This window comes from Erithacus rubecula, assembly GCF_903797595.1.
Source record: "Erithacus rubecula genome assembly, contig: scaffold_98_arrow_ctg1, whole genome shotgun sequence".
Classification (NCBI taxonomy): Eukaryota; Metazoa; Chordata; class Aves; order Passeriformes; family Muscicapidae; genus Erithacus; species Erithacus rubecula.
The window spans coordinates 410,253-434,125 of record NW_027635341.1 but is presented as its reverse complement, the minus strand read 5'-3'; the positions used below and the strand labels follow the sequence as shown (position 1 = coordinate 434,125).

Here is a 23,873-nt window from a genome sequence, read left to right as displayed (position 1 = left end):
TACAATAATACATATGTATTATTGTTACTACAGTGGTATAAGTTACCTGCTAGTAATTTAACTGTATATATGGTCTTTCTATTCATTAGCGCAATTACTTAAATAAGTGCTCTAGAAATTGTTCTTAATTTTAGATTTTAAACTGTTTATATTACAGTTGATTTATTAATGATTGGGCAATGTGTATCTAATAACTAATAGTCCCCAGTGATATTAATTATCAATCAGAATTCACTTAATAGTCAGTAAATAACCTAATAAATTTAAATTTTGCAGCCAATTGTCTAATACTTATAGCAAGGCATGGGGAAATTGGAGAGATACATATACATATACATAGATATAGATATATATATATCTGGTACATAGCAGTGTGTATATATACCTTTTTTATAAAGGTTTTGTCCTGCTATTTCAAGTGGATTTTTTGTTTCTTAAGCATATGCAAAGCTACCAGCTTGTTATTTTAACAAAACCCAGTGAGAATAAATTATTTTTATTAATACTGTGCATGTCAAAACCTTGCAATCAGTCAAATAACAAAAGGAGTATTCATTGTCTCTTTCCCCCATTGATACTATAGGAGTTGGAGTTAAAAGATTCAGACATAAAGTGAAACAGTGAAAGATTATAAGAAAATCCTGCTTCTTCACAAAGCATTTCTCACTACAAGAGATTGTTTTGCAGTTGTTTTTTTTTTTTTGCTCCTGACACTATTTTGAGTAAATCTGAGCTTCTAAGACATGCTCAAGGCAATTAAATATTTATGTTCCCCAAACTGAATTTTTAAAGAACATTTTCTGTTTACAGGAATTAGGTTTGCTTTGGTTTTATGACTTTTCTTACAGTTTATAAGATAGATTTTATTTATTTTTTTTTTCTCATTGATGGAAAAAGACTTTGTAAAGACTTTGCTCTGCTGGAAAAAAGCAATAGGCAACATGAGTATGTGTTCCTCAATATTTCTATTTTTAAGTCCTATTACCTGTGATATTTTCTATTTTGCCTTCTATTAGGCCTGAAATTGGAAACTATTTAAAACCTAACAAACCCCAGAGTTTATCCCTGTTCTTTGAATAGCAACAAAGGTATGGCTATTATGGTCTGACATACAAATGAAGAACAACCTCTGCTCTGCAGCAGGTACTCAAGTGGAACTATTGCAAGTGGGCTATCAGCAGAAGTGAAACGCTGGCTGCTGACTGTGCTGCTTTTGGCCACAGACTGCTGCCTTCACAAATCTGTCCTTCTCCCTTCTTTGTGGTTTGTATGGACTTGATTGCAAATGAAGCACTTGCCCTCTCACCTGGGAGTTCCAGCAGGTCAGCTGCAGGAGGAGGCTACTGGCAGCTTACCATCACCGGACTCCTTTTAGCCAACCCTTCCCATTTCCTTTGCAGATCCTATTTTTCCATGTGATTATAAAGAAAACAAACCCACAACATGTTCCCTAAACTGATTTTGTAAACATTGTTTAATTGTTTGCTTCACTCAAATGAACATTTTCTTCCTGTGGAAGAAATTATGTTTTATGTAAATAAAACACTATGCAGTAAACTAGAGGAAGGCAGGGAGCAGCTAAACTTCCTAGGATTCAAAAACTTCACATTTGCTGTGACTGTACAGTAAATGTTAGCAGACAATTTTAAAAAGTTGTCTTTCTTTAACTTCTATTGAAGCATTCACCCACTGTTTAATATGCTTTCATTGTTATTCTCCATTATTTTCCCTGTTACATTTTTTGATTGAAAATGGTTTGCTGTAGTAGCTTTTCCCATTGCAACACAGTAAGAAGCCATAACTAAAAAACTGTTACTTTTTTGTGATTCAAAAATAATGGAAGCTTTATTAAAATAGAAAATATTCACAACTCTCCTCTCCCTACCCCTCTTCAAATATTGTTTTAAAATTACAGAACTCTGTACTCTATTACAGAAAAATGCCCTCCATCAAGAAAATTGAGACACCAACCTGGACAAATCTAGAAATACTGTTCTTTGTGCTCTTCAATGACATTCTTCACTCAAAAACCACAAAGCACAAATCATTTCAGTGAAGTAGATAAGAGAGTTGCTTGCATTTCCTCTTTTGGTCTTGCAGCCATTCCTGTAGCTCATGTGATGATGATTTGGGCAGGAACATAAGAGTTGAAACTATGGGGTGAATATCAGAATTTAAACTGAAGTAAATGAAACTGCAGTAATAGTGGAATATTGCAGTACTAGTGCTTATTACAAATAATTTTAAAAATCACAAATAGTTAAAATGAGTGACAGAAGTCTAAATTCCTATGTTAACCTCCAAGTGCAGGTCCTGAAAAACTTGGGGATTAATATTTCCTTTGATTTTGTGTCAGAAAGCCACACACAGTGGAGCTGTTCATACATTGAGGGCAATCTCCTTTGTGGTATTTTTTGAGATCAGGTGCTTCAAGCAGTATTAGTGTGAACAGCAGCAGCTTAAAGCACTTCCTAATCTTAAAGAGAGCATAAGTAACACTCTGCTTCAACAGGGTGGGTTTGAACCAGATTTAGCAACATGATTTGCCTTTTCCTGTATTTTGGTTTTAATTTTACTAAACACTGAATTGTTTTAGCACTGGAATAGTTTAGAGTATTCAGCACTTATACATACAGTTTACCAGAGGAAGCAAGAATAAGGGTTCTAGAGATTTGTTCTTGGTGTTAATTGTAATGTGAGTTTTGTGGCTAGACCTCCAGAAATTGTGTGAAATTGTAAATTCTAAGGAGTCAAGGATTAGATTTTGAGTTGGTTCTGTTATTCAAGTGCAGATTGGAATGATTTGTTCAAACTCTGTGTCCAAGTTTAGGACAAATTTGGGGAAAAAGACCTCCAAAGGGCCCCCTCCCCCCCCTTACAATTCCTTCCTTCACCGAGCTCCGAAAGAATTTTCTTCAGGGGAAAGTGGAAAAAACTTTTTATTAACAAAATACAAAAGAAACACTTCCCAGCACAGACCCAGATGAGATGAACTCGGCTGATCTTCGCCGGGAAGGGCAGCACAGCTTCTTTGGCAGACTTCCAGAGGTGGTCTCCGAAGTTCAGATCCGTATCCTCTGGAGCCGGTGCAAATTTTAGGGATGAGGAGAAGGAGGGAGAGGGAGAGGGGCAGCTTAAGCAGCTGGGGGGAAAGCAGCTGAAGCAGCGGGGGGGGGGGGGGGGGGGGGGGGGGTGTGGCAGCAGCAGAAGCAGCAGCTAAAGCAGCGAGCAGCAGCTAAAGCAGAAAACACCCGTCTAGATAAAATAGCCTGGGGGAGGGGCCGGCAGCTCCATGGTGGGGGGTAGGGAGAGGAGCTAGTTAAAACATAACCCATAACACTCTGTTGCATGACATCTGTAGTAAGTGAATGCCAGAAGATTTTATGATTTATTCTGAGTCTGTTTCAATCTTGAATATAATTCTAAAATTATTTATACCTATTCCCTGTAGATTGAAAAACATTTGAGACTAATTACATCATATATTGGGGATTAGAAGAAATGGGGATAATATGTGAGAATTGGGGAGAGAAAATTATTGTCTTCCAATAAAGTAGCTACAAACCCAGATCTTGTCATATATTATGAATAATCTAGTTTTTGCTAGAATCCTGCTATGTATTCAAGACATTATGGCTGGTAAAATCAGCTGTGGGAGTACTGTTTTCTCAGGTACTTTTGTACCAGAAGATGGAGCTGAAGAGCCTGGATTCAGCAGGCTCAAGGTTCTAGTAGTGCTGACCTGACTTCTGTTATCTTATGGATGATATCAAAAAAGGAAAATTGAGATCACACTTATTTCACAATTTAATAGACCTGTAATCATTAAAACAAAGAAAAATCCATGAATAAAACCAGAACCTAAGTGAAGTCAATTTAAATAGTTAATGGACAAAGACAGATTTCAGTGGGAAAGATCCATAAGGTCATGCATAACTTTTTTTCCCTAATAAATACGGATGAATTTTAAATTCCAGTGTGACAGGTCTCAAAGGTAAAGCTGGGTGTGATTATTATATAAGATCATTCACACCTGATTGTCTGCAGGACTTTTACTGAATTAAGAAAAGCAAGGGATGTGATTCTGCAAACTTTTTCACAGCAGACCTCATATAGAAACTGTTGCTGTGGAATTTTTAAGCAAGATGCCCAACACGAATTACTTTGAAGAGCTAATGCATCTTTAGATCCTCTGATGAATGGCACTGAGGATAAGTATTTTGCAAACTGTTTTATGCCTTACAGAGCCCCAGCCATGAAACAAGCCCACATGAATGCCATTTTCAGGGTTTCTAAGCAAAATAAAAGTATGTACATTTTATTAACACAGATGGCGACATTTTAAAAAAGAATCCTCATCATTCAAGAACATTGCAACTTCCCCCTCTCCCTCCCACTAATACTGTAGGCACTAAGGATCTAACTAACCCTGCAAAAATAACCTTAGAGAAGGGTTAAAACAAAGTTTCAAAATTTCCTTTTTTAATAGCAACAACTGCAAATGTGTACATAATGTTGCTGCCACTTCATCGACCTCTTGTAAGGACCCCATGTAAATCATTAGGAATTTTTTTCTGTTTTCAAAACAAATCTTGAAAAGCACTCTGAAAATAAGTCCTTCTTCAATATTTAGCTTAAAAAGTAGTCTATTCTATTTTGCACAAAATCCTCATTGTTTTATTAAGAACTCCTTGGGATGTTTTTCATTGTTGGACATTAATTCATTCCATCTTCCAGACAAACCAGTGCTTGTAGAATTTGATTTCCTTGAGGTTGCTGCTGGAGTAATAGACAGCTCTTGGATTTCTCACAGGAAACACCCCCGTGTTTTATCGTCCTTGCCTTCCATTCTTTTTCCTAGCATCCATTTGTGCTTTAAATTGTTGTAAACACCATCCATGACCAACAAAACACCAGTAGTTCCAGTGCCAGAATTTGATTTCTGCTTTCAAAGTCATGACATGGCACAGTGTGGTCTGATGCCCTGGTGCTACTGCAGATTTTTGAAACAAGCAGGACAAATGATATTTCTGTTGTCATATTCTGAAACCAATCATTTTATAATAGAACTACAACCTTTGAGTCACTTTGCGAAATTACTTGAATGGTGCTCTGTGTTTCACCCAGTTATTTCATGAAGTCCCTAAATGTTTCAAGTATTTCTTCAAATGATCATTGCATTACTATTATATAGAACCCCTTGATATGAATGCTCTATCAAAGTGGGTTTTTGTGAATGGTTAATACTTTCTTAGAAAAATGAGACCCATGCTCTTCAGAGTTCACAGATGTAAGGCTGTAGTTCCAGAAGCACACCTACTTTTGATATTCCCAGTGGCACCCTGCCACTGTTCTAGTGTGCAAAACACAAGTTTTCATAAAACTCTAGTCCCTTTGCTATTTCATTTGCTCCTGAATAATTAACATAAATACATCTGTGTATTGCATCAATCTGCATGTGAGATTCTTGCTAGATTATTATGATTATGTGGTAAGCTGAGTGTAATTAATAACAAACAATAGTAAATGCTGTGTCATGATCAGCAATAAACCAGTGGGCTTGAAAATTTCAGACAACAGATTTCTATTAATTTTCTGCCATGTAAAGCTCTCAGGTAAATCAAAAGACCTGGTTCACAGGAGTAGCAGAGAACTGCAGATTTATTCAGGAGGTCTGTAATTTACATCCACTTCTACTTGACTCCCTCCTCTAACGTGTCAATAACATCCTCCTGCTTATTAAAATTGATTAATAGGCAAACTATGGTGTCAGGGAATGCAAAACTCACCTTTTAAATCTACCCCCAAATATTCAAAATACTGTTTCCCTTCAATGGAGAAACTAATGATTTTAAATCTTCCGGTTTTGCATAAAATTGCTGCATAATTTCTAAAGGCTTTGCTATTACATTATTCCACTGAAAATTGGTACTGAGGTCTCAAGTCACTCTTCCTATAGGTCTGGTTTCAGAACCTTGCACAGAGAGAGAAATAATATTCCTCAGGCACGTGACTAAATGAGTGACTGCTGGAGTGAAACATTATCTATTCTATTTTTTCTTGGGGAAAACATGATTGCAGTAATGGAATCTGCTTAGACCTACTAAAGAGAATCCCTCCCGGAGCATTCATACCTTCAGTGGGATTGAGAGGCACAGAACAAAGATTTATGCTCACCTTTTTTGAAAAACCAAGAAAGATGAGAACATGGACAAAGTTTTCTGTTTACAGCTTTAGCTTGTTGAACCAGTGTTTATTTTAAGGCATTATATTCCTAGGGCTATTACTCTAAAATTTGAAATAAGAATAAAATTAGCTCATGACCTCATTATAACCAACAGTTGCATTTGCTGTTTTGCATTTTTATAGTTGAGACTAAATCGGGTGGGTAAAAAGCTAATCTCAAAGGTGATTGGATTCTAAATCTTGCAAACCATTAATAATCTGCTAAAGCCCACAGAGCTTTATCTTATGTACTTTTTGTCAAATGGTTATGCTCTTCCACACATTTTCTAATTAGCCTCCTTCAGTCTCCTTCTATCAGTTTTATTTCCCTGTACTACACTTAACACTCACATTTCAAAGCTTGTATTTTTATGCTAAGTGCTTCTGCTGCATAATTGTCTTAAAAAAGAGTGTGTATGAATCAAACAGATTGATATTCTTCCCAGTCTTTCACAGTCTAAATTTATTTTGAAAAATGATTAAGAAAGATTTTCTCACTCTATTTCTGTCCTTGGATATAATTCCCCAGGCTATATTGAATCTTTTCTACATAGAGGAGGGCAAAGTTTCAGTTGTTGCTGCAGTCTCCTAAAGCATCTCTACAGCTACTGCATAATTCCTTGTAACCTGGTCTATGTTTAAAGGTTATAAAGAGTATTTCTGCAAGAGCTGAGAAAGCACTGTAGAAATTTTAGCTTTAAATAATAAAGGCAAAGCCAAGTGTGCATCTCTGTTCTGTAGCTTTCCCTCTGCCTCAGTTTTATTCCAAGTTTTGCACAGAATAGAACCATGTGAGTCTTGGTGTGAGGCCACTGAAGCAGAGTTTTCTCTCTGGTTTCAGTTGCCCAATTGTCCCTTGTCATTCACAGGATCCTGTAAGCACATGAGATCAGTCTTTTCATTTATATTCCCTCTCAGTCATATTTCTGGCCTATGACTGCAGTGTGTTGCAGATGTTCAAGATAAAAGTTCGTTTCAGGTGATAAAGTACATTTAAATTTTCATAAGTCTTCATGTAAAAAACAGATCCTAAGCTGATCGACTTGTACAATTTTATGATTCATCCTTAGTCACCGAAGCTTAGAGAATATATTCTAAAAATGCCATGTTATCAGTGGATTGTCAAGTCATTTCTGATTTAGCCCTTGGCTCTAACCAGACTGTCCTTCTTTCTGTGAGAGTAATAAAAAGATAAGCCTTGAGAGATATGTAGGGGGAAGAAAGAGCTCATTTGCATTCAGATGAGCTATTCTTCCAGCCTCTCTCTCTATTTTATCTTATAAAAATTATCATAGATTTGATCAAAAGCAGAGAAAAAACACATAAATCCAAAGGCAGGTTAACAGCAGAGTTTCTCATAATAATACCTCCAGTAGAAAACTGATGCATAGAAACCCATCTTTCCACCCACTGAAAACATTGTACAGTGTACCATGTTATTGATCAGGAGTGTTAGATCTGACACTGTAATGTCAAATAACTCACAATGAGTTGAAATACGGAATTTCATCTTAATAAGGCTTCTCTTAAAATGCTGATAGGGTCCCCTAGTTTTGATGACATTAATAAGTTTATTTTTGGCCACCATTGCAGATGGCATGCAAAATATTTAATTGCTAGAAACTATATTCAAGGGATGGAGGGATGTGTTCACAACACACAGGTTCTGTCTCCTGGCTGGATACTCAGCATCTGTAAGTGCAGAATCCTTCCTGGTACCATATATCCTTGCCTTGTCCCTGGCAACACCACTGAAATATTTTCCTTTCATAGTAAAGTGAGTAAGATTTTACTCAGGTGGAATTTTGCAGTATTGGGGAATGAAGGTTTTTTATGCACCTTCTGAGTGAGCCTTTGATAAGGGCTTCTGTATTACACAGAGGCTACACATATTTGGGTCTGAAGGCTGGTGCAGTTCTAATCACTTTAAAACTGGACTACTTGGAATTGTATGGAAGGCAGCCATTCTCCCTGCTACTGACTTTATAAAATAGTTTATTCAGGTTTTAGAAAATTAACTCTTGGAGATAGTCAAGAAAGTGTATCATGATGATCACATGCATGGACAAGAAGACCATCAGTTTCCTCATGCCATCAAACTTTAGATATCAATATGCAGGCCTGCAGTTATAATTTTGTGCACAATAATCTACATACAATCCTTTATTCTCTAAAAAAGTTAATACTCTAAAGTTGGGAGCAAGTCAAAGTTGGAGGAGTTGGGTTTCTTAAGCACCCTCATTTACAGCAGGATTTGAGAGATTTTTCTCTTATAACAGTAAGGATTCAAACTTGTGGCTAATCCTGACCCACCAAATAAAAATGAGTGTCTACAGTGTTGCCCTTCCAGCAGCCACATGACATCAAAGTACATTGTTCTAATTTCTGTGGAAGCAATGGCTTGCAAATACCATAAGGTCGAATGGCAGAACCCTGGATATATGCTGTTAGCCCACAGTCTAAAAGGACTTGGAAATACCAGTTATAGCCAGATGATAAGTCAATTTATGTAATTAAAAATCAGTTCCTCACACTATCTGTGCTACTCTGTTCTGTATCAGCTTAGTGACCAGGTAGATGAAGCTGTCAGGGGAAAAAAAACACTTAAATTTGAAGCAAAGTAGTTGCTCCATTGTAAAGTGTGAAGATAAATCTGTGAAGCTATCAAATAAATCTTTCTTTGGCTTCCAGTAATAATTTAAAATGGATAACAAATAAATGCTGCATAATCTGCTTTTAATGTATTTACTTTGAAACTTGTACATATCACTGTATTACATAATTGCAATATTTTCACACATGCAATTTCACCCTCAAATGGCCACAGGAAATGTGACAGTTTTTGTTTTCTGTTGCTTCTGTTTATTAATGCTTCAAGGTGTTTCTCTGTATTTGTACACATCTATAGAAACAGAATGCTCTTTTTTAAAAAATAGGAGTAAAAAACCCAGGGATCTGCTCTTTGCAGCAGACACAGGAAACATTTGATCCTAATTGTTTTTGCAAAGCATCCTAATTGGGAGCAGATATCAATAATGCAAACTTCAGAGGGTGTGTGGCTGCTTAGTACTTTAGGCTGGCTACAGGAAGGGCAGTGCTACAAAGAGGAAAATCAAGACTTTTGAACAACTAAGCATGAGCCATCCAGAAAGTCAGGGTCCATATTGCTGATCTCTATCAGGGAAGGCAAGAATCAGGCCCATCTGCTAACAGAAATGCAATTTCCAGCTTTAGGAGCCAAAGGATATGCAAATAAATGACTTATATGCACTGGAAAGTGTTGAACATTAAGTTTCTGTTTCATACAGTTGTTTGAAGGCAATGCAGGACTCCAGAGCTTAGCGTTTGAATTGCAACTTTAATTTCCCTATTTGCTGTTGCTTAGACTGCTCTGAAATAGTAACGAGAATAAAAAATGAAAGAAAATGTTATTTGACAGGGACTGTGGTAGGGCTTTCTTCACAGGCTTTAAATGGTTTGAATTCATTAAAATCTCCAGGTGAGGGGAAGATTGTATCCATTCCTCTCTTTTGAAACCAGATTTTCAAAGAAGGATCTAAAATTGCATTTGAGGATTGTGGTGGGGGTTTTCCATTCCTTCATGTGCAATCTAAGAACTCCAATTTTACTGGGCGATTTAACATATGATCCATAAAAATCAGTCCTTTTGCTTTGTATTTTGGGAACTCCTTAATTTTGGGAAATTTGTAATCTTCTCAGGGCATTGAAGGTCAATCAAATGCTTCAGGTTTCTTTCTTCCTTTAATATGGTTTATGTATTGGGGTTTGTCTCGTAGACAGAGATATTTTTTATTGGCAGCCTAGCAGTTCTACTGTGGAGCTCTGTGCAGGTAAATTGACTTGAGAAGAATGGGCAAATTAGCTCTTGGGAAGATGTGCACTGCCTGGCCCCAGTGCCTCAGCACACTTGAGGACAGGTTGGCTATCCCTGACTATCTAATAATGATGCATAATAATATAGTGAAGTATTCATTTTAATTGGTGATATTTAAGGTTTTTCAAGTTAAGTCTGTTAAGTTAAGTGGCGCAGGCACAGCTGCAGCATGATGCGGTTGTTCCTGAGCAGCTGGATCAGCTCTGTGGGACAGCCTTGTCCTGGGCAGCAGCTGCAGGGCCTCTGGTGCTTCTTCTGCAAGGCAAAGCACAGGGATCCCGATGGAAGGGGCAGAGGGGCAGAGCAGGGCCCCTCTCTGGGCTGCCTTTGGCCTCTGAGCAAGAGACCCAGGCCTGGTCAGGCTGCAGCAAGCAGAGTTCTGGCTGCCTCTGCCTGGGGCTGTCCCTGAGCTCAGCCCTGGCCTGATTCCCAGCCAGAGGCTCAGCTCCACTCTGCCATGGGGCCTTGGCCAAAGGGCTGCCCAAGAGGTCCAACTCCATCCTTCCTGCCTGACCGCCCATCCCTCACCCTTCTCCAGCGTCTCCAGCGCTCTCTGTAACGATGCCATCCCAGGACAGTGCCTGTGATCAGCAGCTGCACCAGCAGGCATGTCCGGGACAGCCACGATATGTTAATGCACGAGGCAGTTGGCTCAGGGTCCCTGTCCTGCAGCTCCAGCTGCTGGAGATACAGGCCCGTGCCCGGCCCAGGATGGCTGGATGGGTCGGGACGATGGCCCAGGAGCAGCAGCAGGTAAAACTGCAGGAGCCAGGGGACCGGGTCGGCCATGGTGCTCTGTGCAAGCTGCCACCACCACACACACTCTGGACGTCTGTCCTCACCGAGGTCTGCCCAGGCTGTGGGGCACAGCGGTGGCTGGGGACAGTTGCCAGGCACCATGCTGCCCCAGAGGCTGTGATGTCACAGAATCCAAGCACTGGCTTAGAAGAGTTCTGGGAGATCAACTCCAGCCTGTGATCCATGGTTACCACGGCAAGCAGATCTGAGCCTGGAGTGCTATGGCCAGGCTTACCTTGAACACCTACTGCAACGGTGACTGCACCAGTGCCCCCCGGGGCACACCATTCCCATATCTAATGCCCCTTTCTGGGCAGCAGTTCTTCCTAATGTTTAGTGTACACCTCTCTTGGCACAGCTTCAAACCCTTTCTTGTCCTTGCCCATCTCTGAGACGGCTGGCACTGCCTTGGTCACTCTCCTGTATGTGGAGAAGAGGCTGTGCCAACGAGTGCCACTCGTTGTTTGATTGTGGCTGCTGTGGAAAGGAACATTCATGTATATTGCCATTTCTTAGAGGTTTTACCCCAGATTTTCATTCACAGCTGTTCTAGTGAAAACAAGTCTGTTTCCATGAGTATTTGAAGGGTAATAGAACACAATGGAATTGTGTTCCATAGAATTAGGGAAATTCTGCTGATTTTGTTTTACTGAGGTTTTGAGATGAGTTGCAAATCCCAAAAATTTTCTCTTTGGGGAAATAGTCATTCCACAGTTTAGATTGTGGGGATATTGATACTGGGGAAACGTGCCACATTCAGTTGAACCATTTGCCCATGCACTCAAATATTCATGCTGTTGAATAAGGATAAAGGAGGGCAAAATTGTGATTTGAAACACTTTTCCTTCTTAAAGCAAGTAGTTAAATAAAATATCTTAAAAAATAAAATATTGCTTCAGCAGATTGTTCTTAAAATTACATTGTTTGCTAAGTGTATATATTCCAATACCCAGGAACTGTATGCCTAGAAAGCTAATAGCGTTTTCCTTGGAAACACCAGGGAAGATAAAAACACTAGGTGGTTCTTTTGCTTGGAAAAAAAAGAATTCAACTTTAGCAAATTGTCTGCTGATATTGAGGATTCTAAAACAACACATACTTCCCATACCTTGTCCACCACCTGCCTTGAAATCCCATCTCAATACATTTCATTATCCTGTAAGTCAAATAAGAAAAACTGAAGACATAGACAAGGCTTAACAGTAATGATGCATGTGAAGAGGAGCTATTTTTTTATTTTTAATTGAAAATTGGACAGGCTTTGAAAGTAAGCAAGTCCATGTATTGCTTTGAAGCTAACTATAAGATCAGTCCATTTTGTAGTGAAATTGTTGCTGGGTGCTGTTTCTTCCCAGTATTTTGGTAGGTGGTCCCCTGCTGGCTGTCTGCATTTCTTCTCCCGTTTGTTTTCTGTCCTTGTTTGGTATCACTGCAGAACGTTGCCAATAAGGAAACTGGTGTGGAAGAGTTGAGGAATCAGCTTTTGAAATTGTAAAACTGATCTGTAGGCTTTTTTCCTCTAGGATTTGTAAAATTTGGTACATCATCAAAGTTAAGATTCTTCAGAAAATAGCAAGATTGTCCTCTTTCCAGGGAGGCATGTGTATTTTAACAGAGGTGTTTGATGCATCTTGCTGTAAAGGAGCAAGATGCAGAGTAAGTCAGAGAGAAGTCATTTAAGCTGGTAATACACATGGTTGTTTACTGGAAATAAAATAACTAAGGTTTTGCCTTGTAAGAAAGTGAAATCTAATCCCATTGTGAGGGTCATGAGGATAAATACAAAGGACTAAATACAAATGAAGAGCAGAAAGATATGAAACAGGGCTGGGCCTCACTGCCATAGCCCAGGCAGCCCCTGGATGTATTTGCCTGCCTGAATCCATCCCTTGCCCGGGCCCCAGGTTGGGCCGCTCCGGGGTATCTCTCACAGCATTCCTGGGATGATGCTGTTCCTTCCCTGGTGCCCCAGGGTCCTGCAATACCAGACTATCCACAAACCACAGGATTGGTTGAATAGATGAATGTTTGTTAAAAGAATAGTTGAAAAAATGAAGACATGAGAGCCTGTTATGATGGAAAACCCATCTCCCAGATGTGCTCCATACCCTTAACAATGGGCCCACAGGGAAATGGAAAGCCCCTGGATGTGCATGGCTGCACCCAGTTTGCAAATGCAGTCATGGCCAGTGCGATTTGGACTTTGTGGGAAATTGTTCTGTGTGTGCTGGCCCTGACAGGGCCCCCCAGAGGCTGCAGAGGTGGACTTGGATGCAGTGGAATTCATTAGGATGAATCAGAAGCAAATGAGAGTTCTCAATGCAGAAAGAGGAATTCTAATTCCTCCAGGACACTTTGGTTGGAGAACTGCCCACTGGAGCTTGGCCTTGCAAAGTGTTCATGTCACGGGAAATGTAACTGATGCAGATTGTCAAGGAGAAATCAAAGTAATCCATTTAAACAATAGTGAACAAGATTGGATTATTTAGACCTATGACACAGTAGCACAATTATTAATATTTAAGTTTTGAAAACAGTAGTGAGAAAAGGAGACCCACCTCAAATCACTACTGTTTGTGGAGATAAAGTGTTTGGATCCAGGAGCCCTGATAATGGAGGCAAAATGTGGATGCAGAGGCCAAATGGCCCTGCCAGGCCAGCTGAAGGAACAGCTCTGGGCAAAGACAGCACTGTTTGAACCCTGAAACCTGGCCAGGAGTGATCGGAATATGTCCCTGCAGCCGAGTGTCTGTGTGAGAACAAGTGGATGTTACGGGATATTGTATTACAGATCCTGCCAGACCAAATCTCCCTGTTTGCCCCAACATCTCTTTGGGAAATGCCCTGATCCATGGGGCTCCATGTGAAGGCTGATGTGACACTGAGGGACTTCCCCAGGAATTCCAACCAGGAGCCTGGGTGCCCTCAGGGACTGGGACCCGACACCTCTCCAGCCAGAGGGGAAAGGACCCACCAAGCCTTGTCAGCCACAGACAGTGCAGGAAAGCTGAACAGCAAAGGACCTGGGGGACAGGATTCTGGAATTAAAAAGGCACCAGAACCATGGACAATGGAATTATTGCTCCTAACCTGGATGAGACTGAGGAAAAAGAATGAGTAACCTTGTCCCTGAAGTACTGCTTATGTCTGTAAGTTGTATCTTGAGAGTCAGCCAGAATCTTGTTCACCAGAAATGCCTCTAGAGTTTCAGCAAGGATTAGTCATGAAATTATGATGAAAATTTAAAGAGTGAAGTAGCCAAAATACTCAATGTAGCTAATTGCTGGGTATGTTCAAAACTGATGTGGGGAGGAGTGGGGTTCCCTGTGGGTTGGCAGACCTCTGTCAGTGGGCTCTGACTCATAACAGATTCAGTGCAGGGACAGTCACAGAAAACTGTGCTGTGGAACAAAGGAATACAGTTACGAGTTTTACAGGATTCACTAAAATTTCCCTTCAGTAGAAACTGAATCCTTTTAGAGGCCACAATGTGAAAGGATTTCTGTGCTTTACCATCACTCCCAATGTCAATAGAACTCGGGGTGCTGGAGCTGCTCAGGGTCAGTGTTCCAGCACTCCCAGCTGCAGGGGCACTGTGAAACTCCTCTGGCCCAAAGGCACTGGGGACACAACAGGAGCACAGGGAGGAGCCCTGGATCCATCAGCAGCCCACAGTGGGAAATGGGAAATCAGACATTTGGTAGTGGGAATGGGACCTGCTGGATGTGCAGAAACAATGCCTGTAAATGGCTTCCTAAAGGATGGTTTGGACCCTAAAGAGTGCCTTTGGTCTCAGTCAAAGACTCTGGTTCACCCTGAGCCCCATGTGCACTGCCTCATCCTGTGGAGTTTACATTAATGAGTTGCAAGAAGTAGAAAATGATTCTGTGAAAATATCTAATAGGACATCCTATGAGCTCCAACACAAATGGGGCTTTACAGAACCACATGTGTAATAAACGGAGCAGGGCCAAAGCCTTTATTAAATAGCAGCTCTTTTATTGAAAAATTGGGGGGGGTCGCCAGGGGCCGACACCTGCTGCTGCTTGCCTAGGCGACGCTGGAAGGAGGTTCCCGTGCAATCCTGTCCGAGGGCAGGAATGGGAGTTCCCACCTCACAGGCATGTCCAGAACTCAATTGGGGCTCGTTGGTCCGGGGGTGTCACTCTTCTCAACAGCTCCTTAGTTCATGGCTATTTAGGACTTCCACTGAAGAGGTGTTTCTTGGGAACTCTGGAAACTTTGCATATGGGGTGGTGTCTTTTGATTGACAGGGAGCAGCAGCAGGCAGCCGGAAGTGAAGTGAGGGACAGGGCGGAAGTAGGAAGTGATTGAACTAGAACTGGGATTGTTTGGGAAAGTACAAACAGATGGCCAACTTGGGGATACAGAACATGCACATCAAGAACAGTAAGTTGCTTAACATTTTAACAGAGGGGACGACTCTTAAAACTATTTGTAACCCTTAATTTTATGGCTGCTGAATCTTTTTATTTACCTCAGCATGGTTTTGGATTATCTGCTTGCTGACCAAGGAGGAGTCTGGAACAGGAATGCTGCACTTCTGTCAGTGATGAGTTTGAAGTCCAACAGTCAGGAATCACCTCGATGGAAAGAGCAGTAGAAGAGTGGCAGAAAGAAGAAAATTCTTCTTGGTGAGATTGGCTTCATGGCTGCCAACTGGAGGCTGCTGTGAAATACATTTGTGTCAGTCACCGCAATCATTGCAGTGTGAGCACTTGGTGTGTTATGATTCTGTGTAAGAGTTGTTGTGACACTTTGTGCTAGAAAATTGAGTATTGAGACTTGTTTAAAAAGAGGCACAGTCTCAAGAAAAAGTGGGGATTTGATAAACAACAGAGAATAGAACTAATTAGGCATGTTTTAGAATGAATGTGACTTATAGCTCTGAGTAATGAACTTGAACAGCACTTAATTGAAGAACAAGAGGCGATGCCTTTATGGCTCACACCTAAATCTAAGACTCAAGTATTAAAAGAATTGTTATGAAGGTTGTAGTTCATGCCTTGGTCAAAGCACTGATTGAAGTACCAAGGCCTGAACACAGGCCCTGAGCCAAAGCTGACCTCTGGATGAACCTTCCAACCAAATGTTATATTGTTAGCTGCTCATTAATGAGGCATTTTTAGCAATATGATCTGTGTATCTCTGAATTGGTGAAATATTCATTTGGAAAGCAAACAAGATCCCATCTGTCTTTGTTTGGGGGTATTTGGTCAAAGTCAACTCCCTTAGTTCCTCCTTGAGCCCTGGCCAGACTTTGGGAGAAACCAAACAGGAGAGTTAAACCAATGTTCCTGCACTAGAAGTGATGTCAGATTGTTTATTCAGCACTGTCAGAGCTGGGCCCTCTCCCAGCAGGATTGGGAGCCTCAGCTGTGGCTGGAGGCACCTGCAGGAATTTCCAGTGTCCAGGAGTGACTCTGCAGCCCTTGGCTGTGACAGCTTCCCCCAGCTGATGTGTGCACTTGGGGGATGGCAAAGTCTGGGGATAACTGGGGATGGATCTTTGTAAATCACTGTGGGCAATCTTTGGTAGTGATGATTGGGTGCATTGCTGAGCTTCTCCTTTTGTGATTCTTTGCAGTTTTGTGTTATATAAATTACACAATTCCTTCAGTTGGTGTCTGTGTCTTTGGTGCTGACCCTGCCCACTGGTGAAACTGAGTCTCATCCTGCTTGTTACTTTGGAAGACAACAGCATCACTCCAAATTTCCCCTCAGTTCCTGCCTCCTTTCCCCACTTTATACACTGAGCACGCTGTGCCATGGTCTCAGATATCCTGGGGTCAGTTGGGGTCACCTGTCCTGGCTGTGTCCCCTCCCAACCTCCCCTGCATCCCCAGCCCCTCCCCAGCATGGCTGGACGAGGGGCAGGAAAGGCCTTGGCTCTGTGCAGGCTCAGCAAGAACAAAACCATCTCTGTGTGCTCAGCCCTGTGCTCAGCACTCGAGCCCAGCAGTGTCTCAGTGTCAGCGGCCGTGGCATCAGCCCCTCAAGGGCTTTCCATGGCAAGTGTCAGGACAGGTGACCCAGGTGTGCTGTGCCAGGGATGGCTGCCATGGAAACAGTGCCCAGCTGCCCTTTCTGTCTGGCTGAGCTGGCCTTTGGCCCTGGGCTGTGCTGCTGGTCCCACTGCGCCTGAGCAGCCAGCGTGGCACAGGGCAGGTGCCACGGCACAAGCCCCCAGCCAGGGATCCCCTCTGGCTCTGGGCAGTGACTGCAGCCCTGAGCAAGGGGCCCAGGGCAGCTTTCCATGGCAAGCAGCCATCACAATGGCTGCAGGACTTGGCTGCCTGGCACTAAACTGAGAAAGGGTCTGTGTGGCTGCTGCCGTGGCCCCTGAGCGCATCCAGGAGCGTCAGTGCCATTGTCCCTGTAACAGCCCCGGCACCGCTTTGTCCTGTGGGTGCCGAGGCAGCCAAGGACACAACAGCTCTGCATGCAAGTGGCCCTGGAGCCTGACTGCAGAAATGTGTCCTTGGGGTGCTGTCCAAGGAAACTTGGGCTGATGAGCATTGCCGTGGCACCCAAACCCAGCAGTGGGGCCAGTGCAGTGTCCGTGGCCACAGTCCCTTGCAATGGCCCAGGGCAGGTTGGGATGATGATCCACCCTCCCAGCTGGCCCAGGACAGCTCTGCAGGGGTCTTGGTGGAGTCTTGGGCTTGGCACACACTTGAGGAGGGTGTCTGTTTACAATGGGGAAACTTTGGAGCAATCAAAATTGGTTTAGACTGCTTAAAAAAAATAAAAAAAATCCCTTCTTTGGCTATGTGCAGGCAATTCTCCAAGCACAGCAGGTCTCAGGTGAGTGAGGAGATACAGGATGGGGCTGGGGAATGTGAGGCAAGGTTGTCCACATTGTCAGACCTCAAGGCACAGCTTCTCTGAGCAGGCCAGGCCTCCTGAGGAGAGACCCTGCATCAATATCAATCACAGAATGCTACAATCACCTCTGCTCTAAAGAGAAATTGAATAAAATACATCTTTTAAATGAGAATGCATATTAATTAGAAGCACTTTGAAGGATTGAGGGACTCAATTTGGAGCTGGAGCCACTGAGCCTGGACTGCCCAAAGCCCTGAGAAACCCCCAAGTCTCTCCCAGGAACCCTCAATTCCCTCAAACCCAGTGTCCCCCACATCCCCTGGAAGACCCCCTCATGTCCCCAATCACATCTTTGTTCGACATCTTTATTTTTACCCTGGTGTTGGATATTTTGGAAGGACAAAGAGAAATGGAAAGAAAATCCAGTCCATGAGGAGCCAGGAGGATGTGGAGCCCCCAGCCAGGTGTCTTCCCAACACAGATCAGCAGCACCAGGGCTCAGGGGGGCTCTGCCCACCGGGGGTCACTGGGGATCATCCTGGACAGATCCTGCCATGGGGATGAGGATGGAGCAGCACATGAAGGAGTTCTCACATTTGGGGCACTTGCAGGGCTTCCCTCAGTGGTGCCTCCGTGGTGCTGGATCAAGTTAGAGCTGGTTGAGAAGCTCTTCCCACACTCAGGACACTCATGGGGCCTCTCTCCAGTGTGGATGCTCTGGCAGATAATGAGGGTGGACTTGTGGTTGAAGCCCTTCCCACAGTCATTGCAGGAGAAGAGCTGCTCATCCATGTGGATGTGATAGTGCTTGAGAAGATCAGAGCTGCTATCAAATCTCTTCCAGCATTTATCACACTCATGGGGTCTCTCCCCTGTGTGGCTCCTCTGGTGATCAGTAAGGTCTGAAGCTTTTCCCACACTCCTCAACTTGTAGGGCCTCTGCTCTGTGTGAATGTGATCGTGCAGGAGAAGATCAGACCTGCTGTGAAACTTCTTCCTGCTTTTATGACATTCGTAGAGCATTTCCCCAGTTTGGCTCCTCTGGTGCACAGTCAGGTGTGAGCTCTGCCTGAATCTCTTCCCACACTCCCCACACTCGTGGGGCCGTTCCCCCGTGTGGATTCTCCGGTGTTGGATCAGGTCTGATCTCACTCTGTATCTCTTCCCACATTCCAAGCACTTGTGGGGCTTCTCCCCGTCATGAAGCTGTTCATGGAGCCCCAGCTCCAAGCTGCGGCTGCCTCCCTGCCCGGGCAGGCTCTTTCCTGCTGGGATCTGTGTATGCAGCCTCTCCTCTTGCGAGATCTCTGGGGCTTTTCCTTCCTTTTGGATTCCTGCACCATAGAGCCGCTGCAAAGGGCCTCTTCCCTGAGGTTCTTATGCGGGGATTTGTCGTCCCTGGTGTCCGTGCTCAGCTTTGTCTCGGAGACGAAGGACAAGGAGAGGATGGGATTTGCCTCCATGCCAGAGGGAAGGGCAAGGAGATCCCCCCAGTGTGTCCCCGGCAGGAAGGCGTCAGCAATGAATTTGTCCTGCAGCAAGATGGAGCAGGACACAGGAGGAAAGGGGCACTGACTTCCTTCTCACCTGCGAGTAGCTATTGGGCATCTTCCTCTTCCTCACAGGCCCCTCCTCCTCCATGGGACCAAGGTTTGCGAATGGAAAATCCTGGTCTGGGAGGCAGGAAGAGAGAATGGCCCTGCAGTAAAAGCACTCCTCCTTCTGACATGCCCTTCCTTCTCCTCTCATTGCTTCTCTTCCTCCCACTCCTCGCCCAACTCTGCTGGGTGCAGACACACAAAAGCAGCCAATCTTTACTGTTGGGAATTTCAAAGCAGATGCTCTACTCAAGGCACTGGGACTGGTACTGTAAGCACTGGGAATGACAGGGTGACAGGTGGAAGCCATGCTGTGAGACCCTGAAAGGAACTGGAAGCGCTTTCCCTGCCAGCGCCGCTCTTACTGGGAGCACTGGAGCGAACTGGGAGCAAAGAGCGTCAGAAAACAGCTATGGCTGGTGGTGGGTGGGATCAGAGCTGTGGGCGTGGTTATGCAAATCCAGGGGCGATCGCACGCTGGGATTGGTGGGCGGGAGCAGAGCGGGGTTGCTGCGGCCACGTGAGCGGCGTGAGGGGAGAATGGAGCGATGGAGGCGGCGTCCAGTGAGGGAGGACAGGGAGCAGGAATGGGGACAGGGACCGGGATTGTGACCAGGGAGCGAATGAGGACCGGGACCGTGAATTCTGGGCTTGGAATGGGGATAGGGACCACAACTAGGGATCAAGTCCTGGAATACAGGACAGGGACCTGGAATGGGAACGGGAATGCAGACTGGGACTGAGAATGGGGCTTGGAATGAGGGACTGGGACCCAGAGTGGGAACAGGGATCCAGTATGGGACCAGAAAGAGGGACAGGCACAGGGGATGTGTACAGAGACCAGAAATGGATATGGGAATAATGGAATGGGACTGAGACTGGGACCGTGTGTGGGAATGGAATGGGAAGGAGGCAAGGATTGGGAATTTGGGACATAGAATGGGGACAGGGACCTGGACTACAAGACTTAGAGTGGGAAGGGAACCAGGAATAAGAGACAGGGGCCAGGACTACAGGATCGACACCAAGAATGAGACAGGGAATGCAGGACAAGGACTGGGAATGGGACTGGGGATGGGAATATGGGAACAGGACAGGGAATGTGGAAGCAGCAAGCACAGAGAGAATCTGGGATGGGGATCAACAGCAGTGCTGCAGTGAAGCCCATCGGGGCTGGGAGCTCTGCAGCTGGGCCTGCCCTGGGCTGCTGCGGCCCAGGGCCCAAAGGCTGGAGCTGCAGCCTTGCTCCTGGGGCAGAACAGCAGCCTGGTGCAGGCCCATGGCCCCTGCACGGCCTTAGCAGGAGGGAGGGCTCTGAGCCCAAGGCTGCTGGCAGGATGGGCTGCTGTGGCCAGCTGGGGGCCTGTGAGCAATGCCCAAAGCCTTGTGCTCTCTGCAGCTGGCTAAGGGCAGCAGCAGGGCTGAAGGGTTCGTGTGGCACAGGTAGCCCGAGCCGTGGAGCCCTCAGGCCCCCGTGGCAGAGGCACCCTCAGGAACGGCACCGGGACTGGCACTGGCTGTAAGGATTGGTTGTGGCTTTAGATCTTCCCAGAGCAGAGCAGTTGCTGGCTGCTGTAAAGTTGTTTCTTGTGAAGGCACGTCAGGCTCCAAAGGCAAAGAGCCCAAGGCTCTCCAGTCCCTGTTCAATCTCTCTGCCATAAAGTCCCGATGGAAGCAGGAGCAACTCTCTGCTGCAAGAGGTCGAAGCTGCAGCTGGTGCAGAGTCTCCAGAGGCAGATGCTCCCTGGCCTTTCTTCTTCTGTTCTTTTCTTCTTCATCTTCCTCTTTTTCTTTCTCATGGGCTGGTACTGGTGATGATGGTGGTGGGGGAGGAAGAGAGAGTGACGAGAGAGAAACAAGAGAGAGCTCTGGATTCAATACACAGATTTTTATTGACAAATTATCCAATGAGCTAAAACCATGAACCTGATGAATTTCTCCTAAACCTATTAGAATTTCGTAATACTAAAGTCTACATATAACTTGTGCATATGGCCTATCTGTTCTATGTGAAGAATATATAAAATATTCCTACTGTCATTTTATTTTGTCTAGAACTAAGTTTTTAATGTCTCAATGCAGCCACTATTTTATAGGAGATTCCACGACTTTTACTTTTTATGGTATTTAAAAATATTTATACATACTTCACACTAAGATTTAAGCTTCTACTTCATATCTATGCTACTTAATATTTCTAATTCCTTCTACTAAAACTTAGGCCACTATTTAATGTCTGTGTGGTTTCCTGTATTTTAATTTCTCAAAATATTTTAAATTTAATTCTTGCATACTGTTTTCTTTCAGAGGGAGTCAAAGACGCTTCTTTGTTCCACTCTCCAACAACCAGGAATGGGGACAGGGACTGAGAGTGGGGACTGGGAAAGGGACATTGGAATGCGAATGAAAACGGGAACAGGGAATAGGAATATGGGAACACAACAGGGAATATGGAAATAGAAATTGGGGAGAAAATATGGGATGGAGATTTAGAATATGGGACAGGGAACAGACATGGGGATAGGGCAACAGGACTGGGAATGGGAATATGGGAAGGGGATTGGAAATATAGAAATGGAAATATGGGAATGGGACCGGGATCAGGAATACTAGAAGGGGAACAAGACAGGGATTATGGGACTGGGAATATGTGAACGGTAACCAGGCAGAGAATACAGGACAGGGAGTGATACCGGGAATGGGATCTGAACTGGGACAGGGGCAGGAGTGGTGTGAGACGGGAATGGGCTGAGGGCAAGGGCAGTGACAGTGGGGAGAGGAGGATCCTGGACAGGGGACAGCGGGAGCTGGGTCAGGGGGAAATGGGGAGGGTGTCACGGCAGGGGGTCCTTGATTAGCTGCCCCAGAACCTCCGTCAGCATCTCCCAGTGCAGCCAGAGCCGCTGGGCCTGGGGTGCCCAAAGCCCTGAGCAACCCCCAAGGAAACCTGAAGTCCCTGGAAGGCAGGGTCCCCCACATCCTCTGGAAGATCCCCCTGTGTCTGCAGGCATGTCTTAGTTCACTGTCTTCAGTTTTACCCCAGTGCTGGGTGTCTGGGAAGGACAAAGAGAAACAAAAAGAAAATCCAGGTCACAGGGAGCCAGCACGAAGCTTTTCCTGCACTCGGGGCACTCACAGGGCTTCTCTCAGTGGAGACTTCGTTGGTGTTGGGTCAAGGTAAATCTTCTGGAGAAGCTCTTCCCACACTCGAGACACTCGTAGGGTCTTTCCCCAGTGTGGATGCGCCGGTGGGTGACGAGGGTGGAGTTGTGCTTGAAGCCCTTCCCGCAGTCATGACACTTCTAAGGCCTCTCATGCAAGTGACTGTGATAGTGCTGAAGGAGATGGGCTCTTCTCAGAAACCCCTTCCCTCATTTATCACACTCGTAGAACCTCTCCCCAGTGTGGATGCGCTGGTGCATGATGCGAGTGCAGTTGTGCTTGAAGCCCTTCCCGCAGTGAGAGCAGTGGAATGGCCTTTGATCCTTGTGAATGCGATAGTGCTGGAGGAGCTTGGAGTTGGTCTGAAATCTCTTCCCGCATTTATCACACTCATAGGGCCTCTCCCCAGTGTGGAACCTCTGGTGCACAGTCAGGTGTGAGCTGTAGCTGAATCTCTTCCCACACTCCCCATACTCGTAGGGCCGTTCCCCCGTGTGGATTCTCTGGTGTCTCATCAGGTCAGGCCTCCACCTGAAGCCCTTCCCACATTCCGAGCACTTGTGGGGCTTCTCCCTATGGTGAAGCTGCTCACGCAGCCCCAGCTCTGAGCTCCGGCCACCTCCCCGGCCCGGGCTGGCTCTTTCCTGCTGGGATCCCCGGGCTGTGTGTTTGCAGCCCCTCCTGCTGCGGGATCTGTGGGGCTTTTCCTCCCCCTTGCATTCCTGCACCGTGGAGCTGCTGCAAATGGCCTCTTGCCCGAGGCTGTGCCGCAGGGATTTGTCCTCCCTGCTGTCCGTGCTCAGCTCCTTGTCTGGGGGAGGAGGGACAAGGAGAGGATGGGATTTGCCTCTGTGCCAGAGGGAAGGGCAAGGAGATCCCCCCAGGGCTGTGCTACAGCCGGGGCCGTGCTGGGCTGGGAGATGGAGCAGGACACAGTGGGAAAGGGGCACTGACTTCCTCCTCACCTGCCTGGAGCTCCTGGGCCATCGACCTCGTCCTCACGGCCTCCTTCGCAATGCAGCCAAAGTTTCGGAAATCCTGGTTTGGGGCAAAACAAGGGCTGAGCACATTGGGTTTGATGGTGGCGCTGCCCAAGGGCAGCTGGAGAAGTCAGCGCTCCTTTCAGCCTCGGGGGCCCGGACCCCGCTCAGCGCCAACCTCCCGCACCCCTCCAGGCTGCCGGGGTCCCCCGGCTTCGGGATCGCCCCTCTGTGATCTCCCCGCTCCGGGGCTCGGCTTTGGGCTCCTGCAAGATCCAAACATCCCCAGAACCTCAAAGTAAAACCCTCCCAGAGCCCCCCCCATGATGGATTTGGGGCGAGCTCCCCCTCCCCGCTCACCTACGG

At 45.1% G+C, this 23,873-nt stretch overlaps 1 protein-coding gene across 1 annotated transcript in view; it reads right to left on the bottom strand.

Moving 5' to 3' along the window:
* LOC306816926 (uncharacterized protein) overlaps positions 1-23,531 on the bottom strand; it is a 172,076-nt gene extending 148,545 nt beyond the window's left edge. The window contains exon 1 of the mRNA XM_079333378.1: positions 23,493-23,531. Coding sequence (XP_079189504.1) covers positions 23,493-23,514 — 22 coding nt within the window. The 5' untranslated portion in view covers positions 23,515-23,531. The remainder of the gene's footprint in view (positions 1-23,492) is intronic.
* Positions 23,532-23,873: the final 342 nt, after the last annotated feature.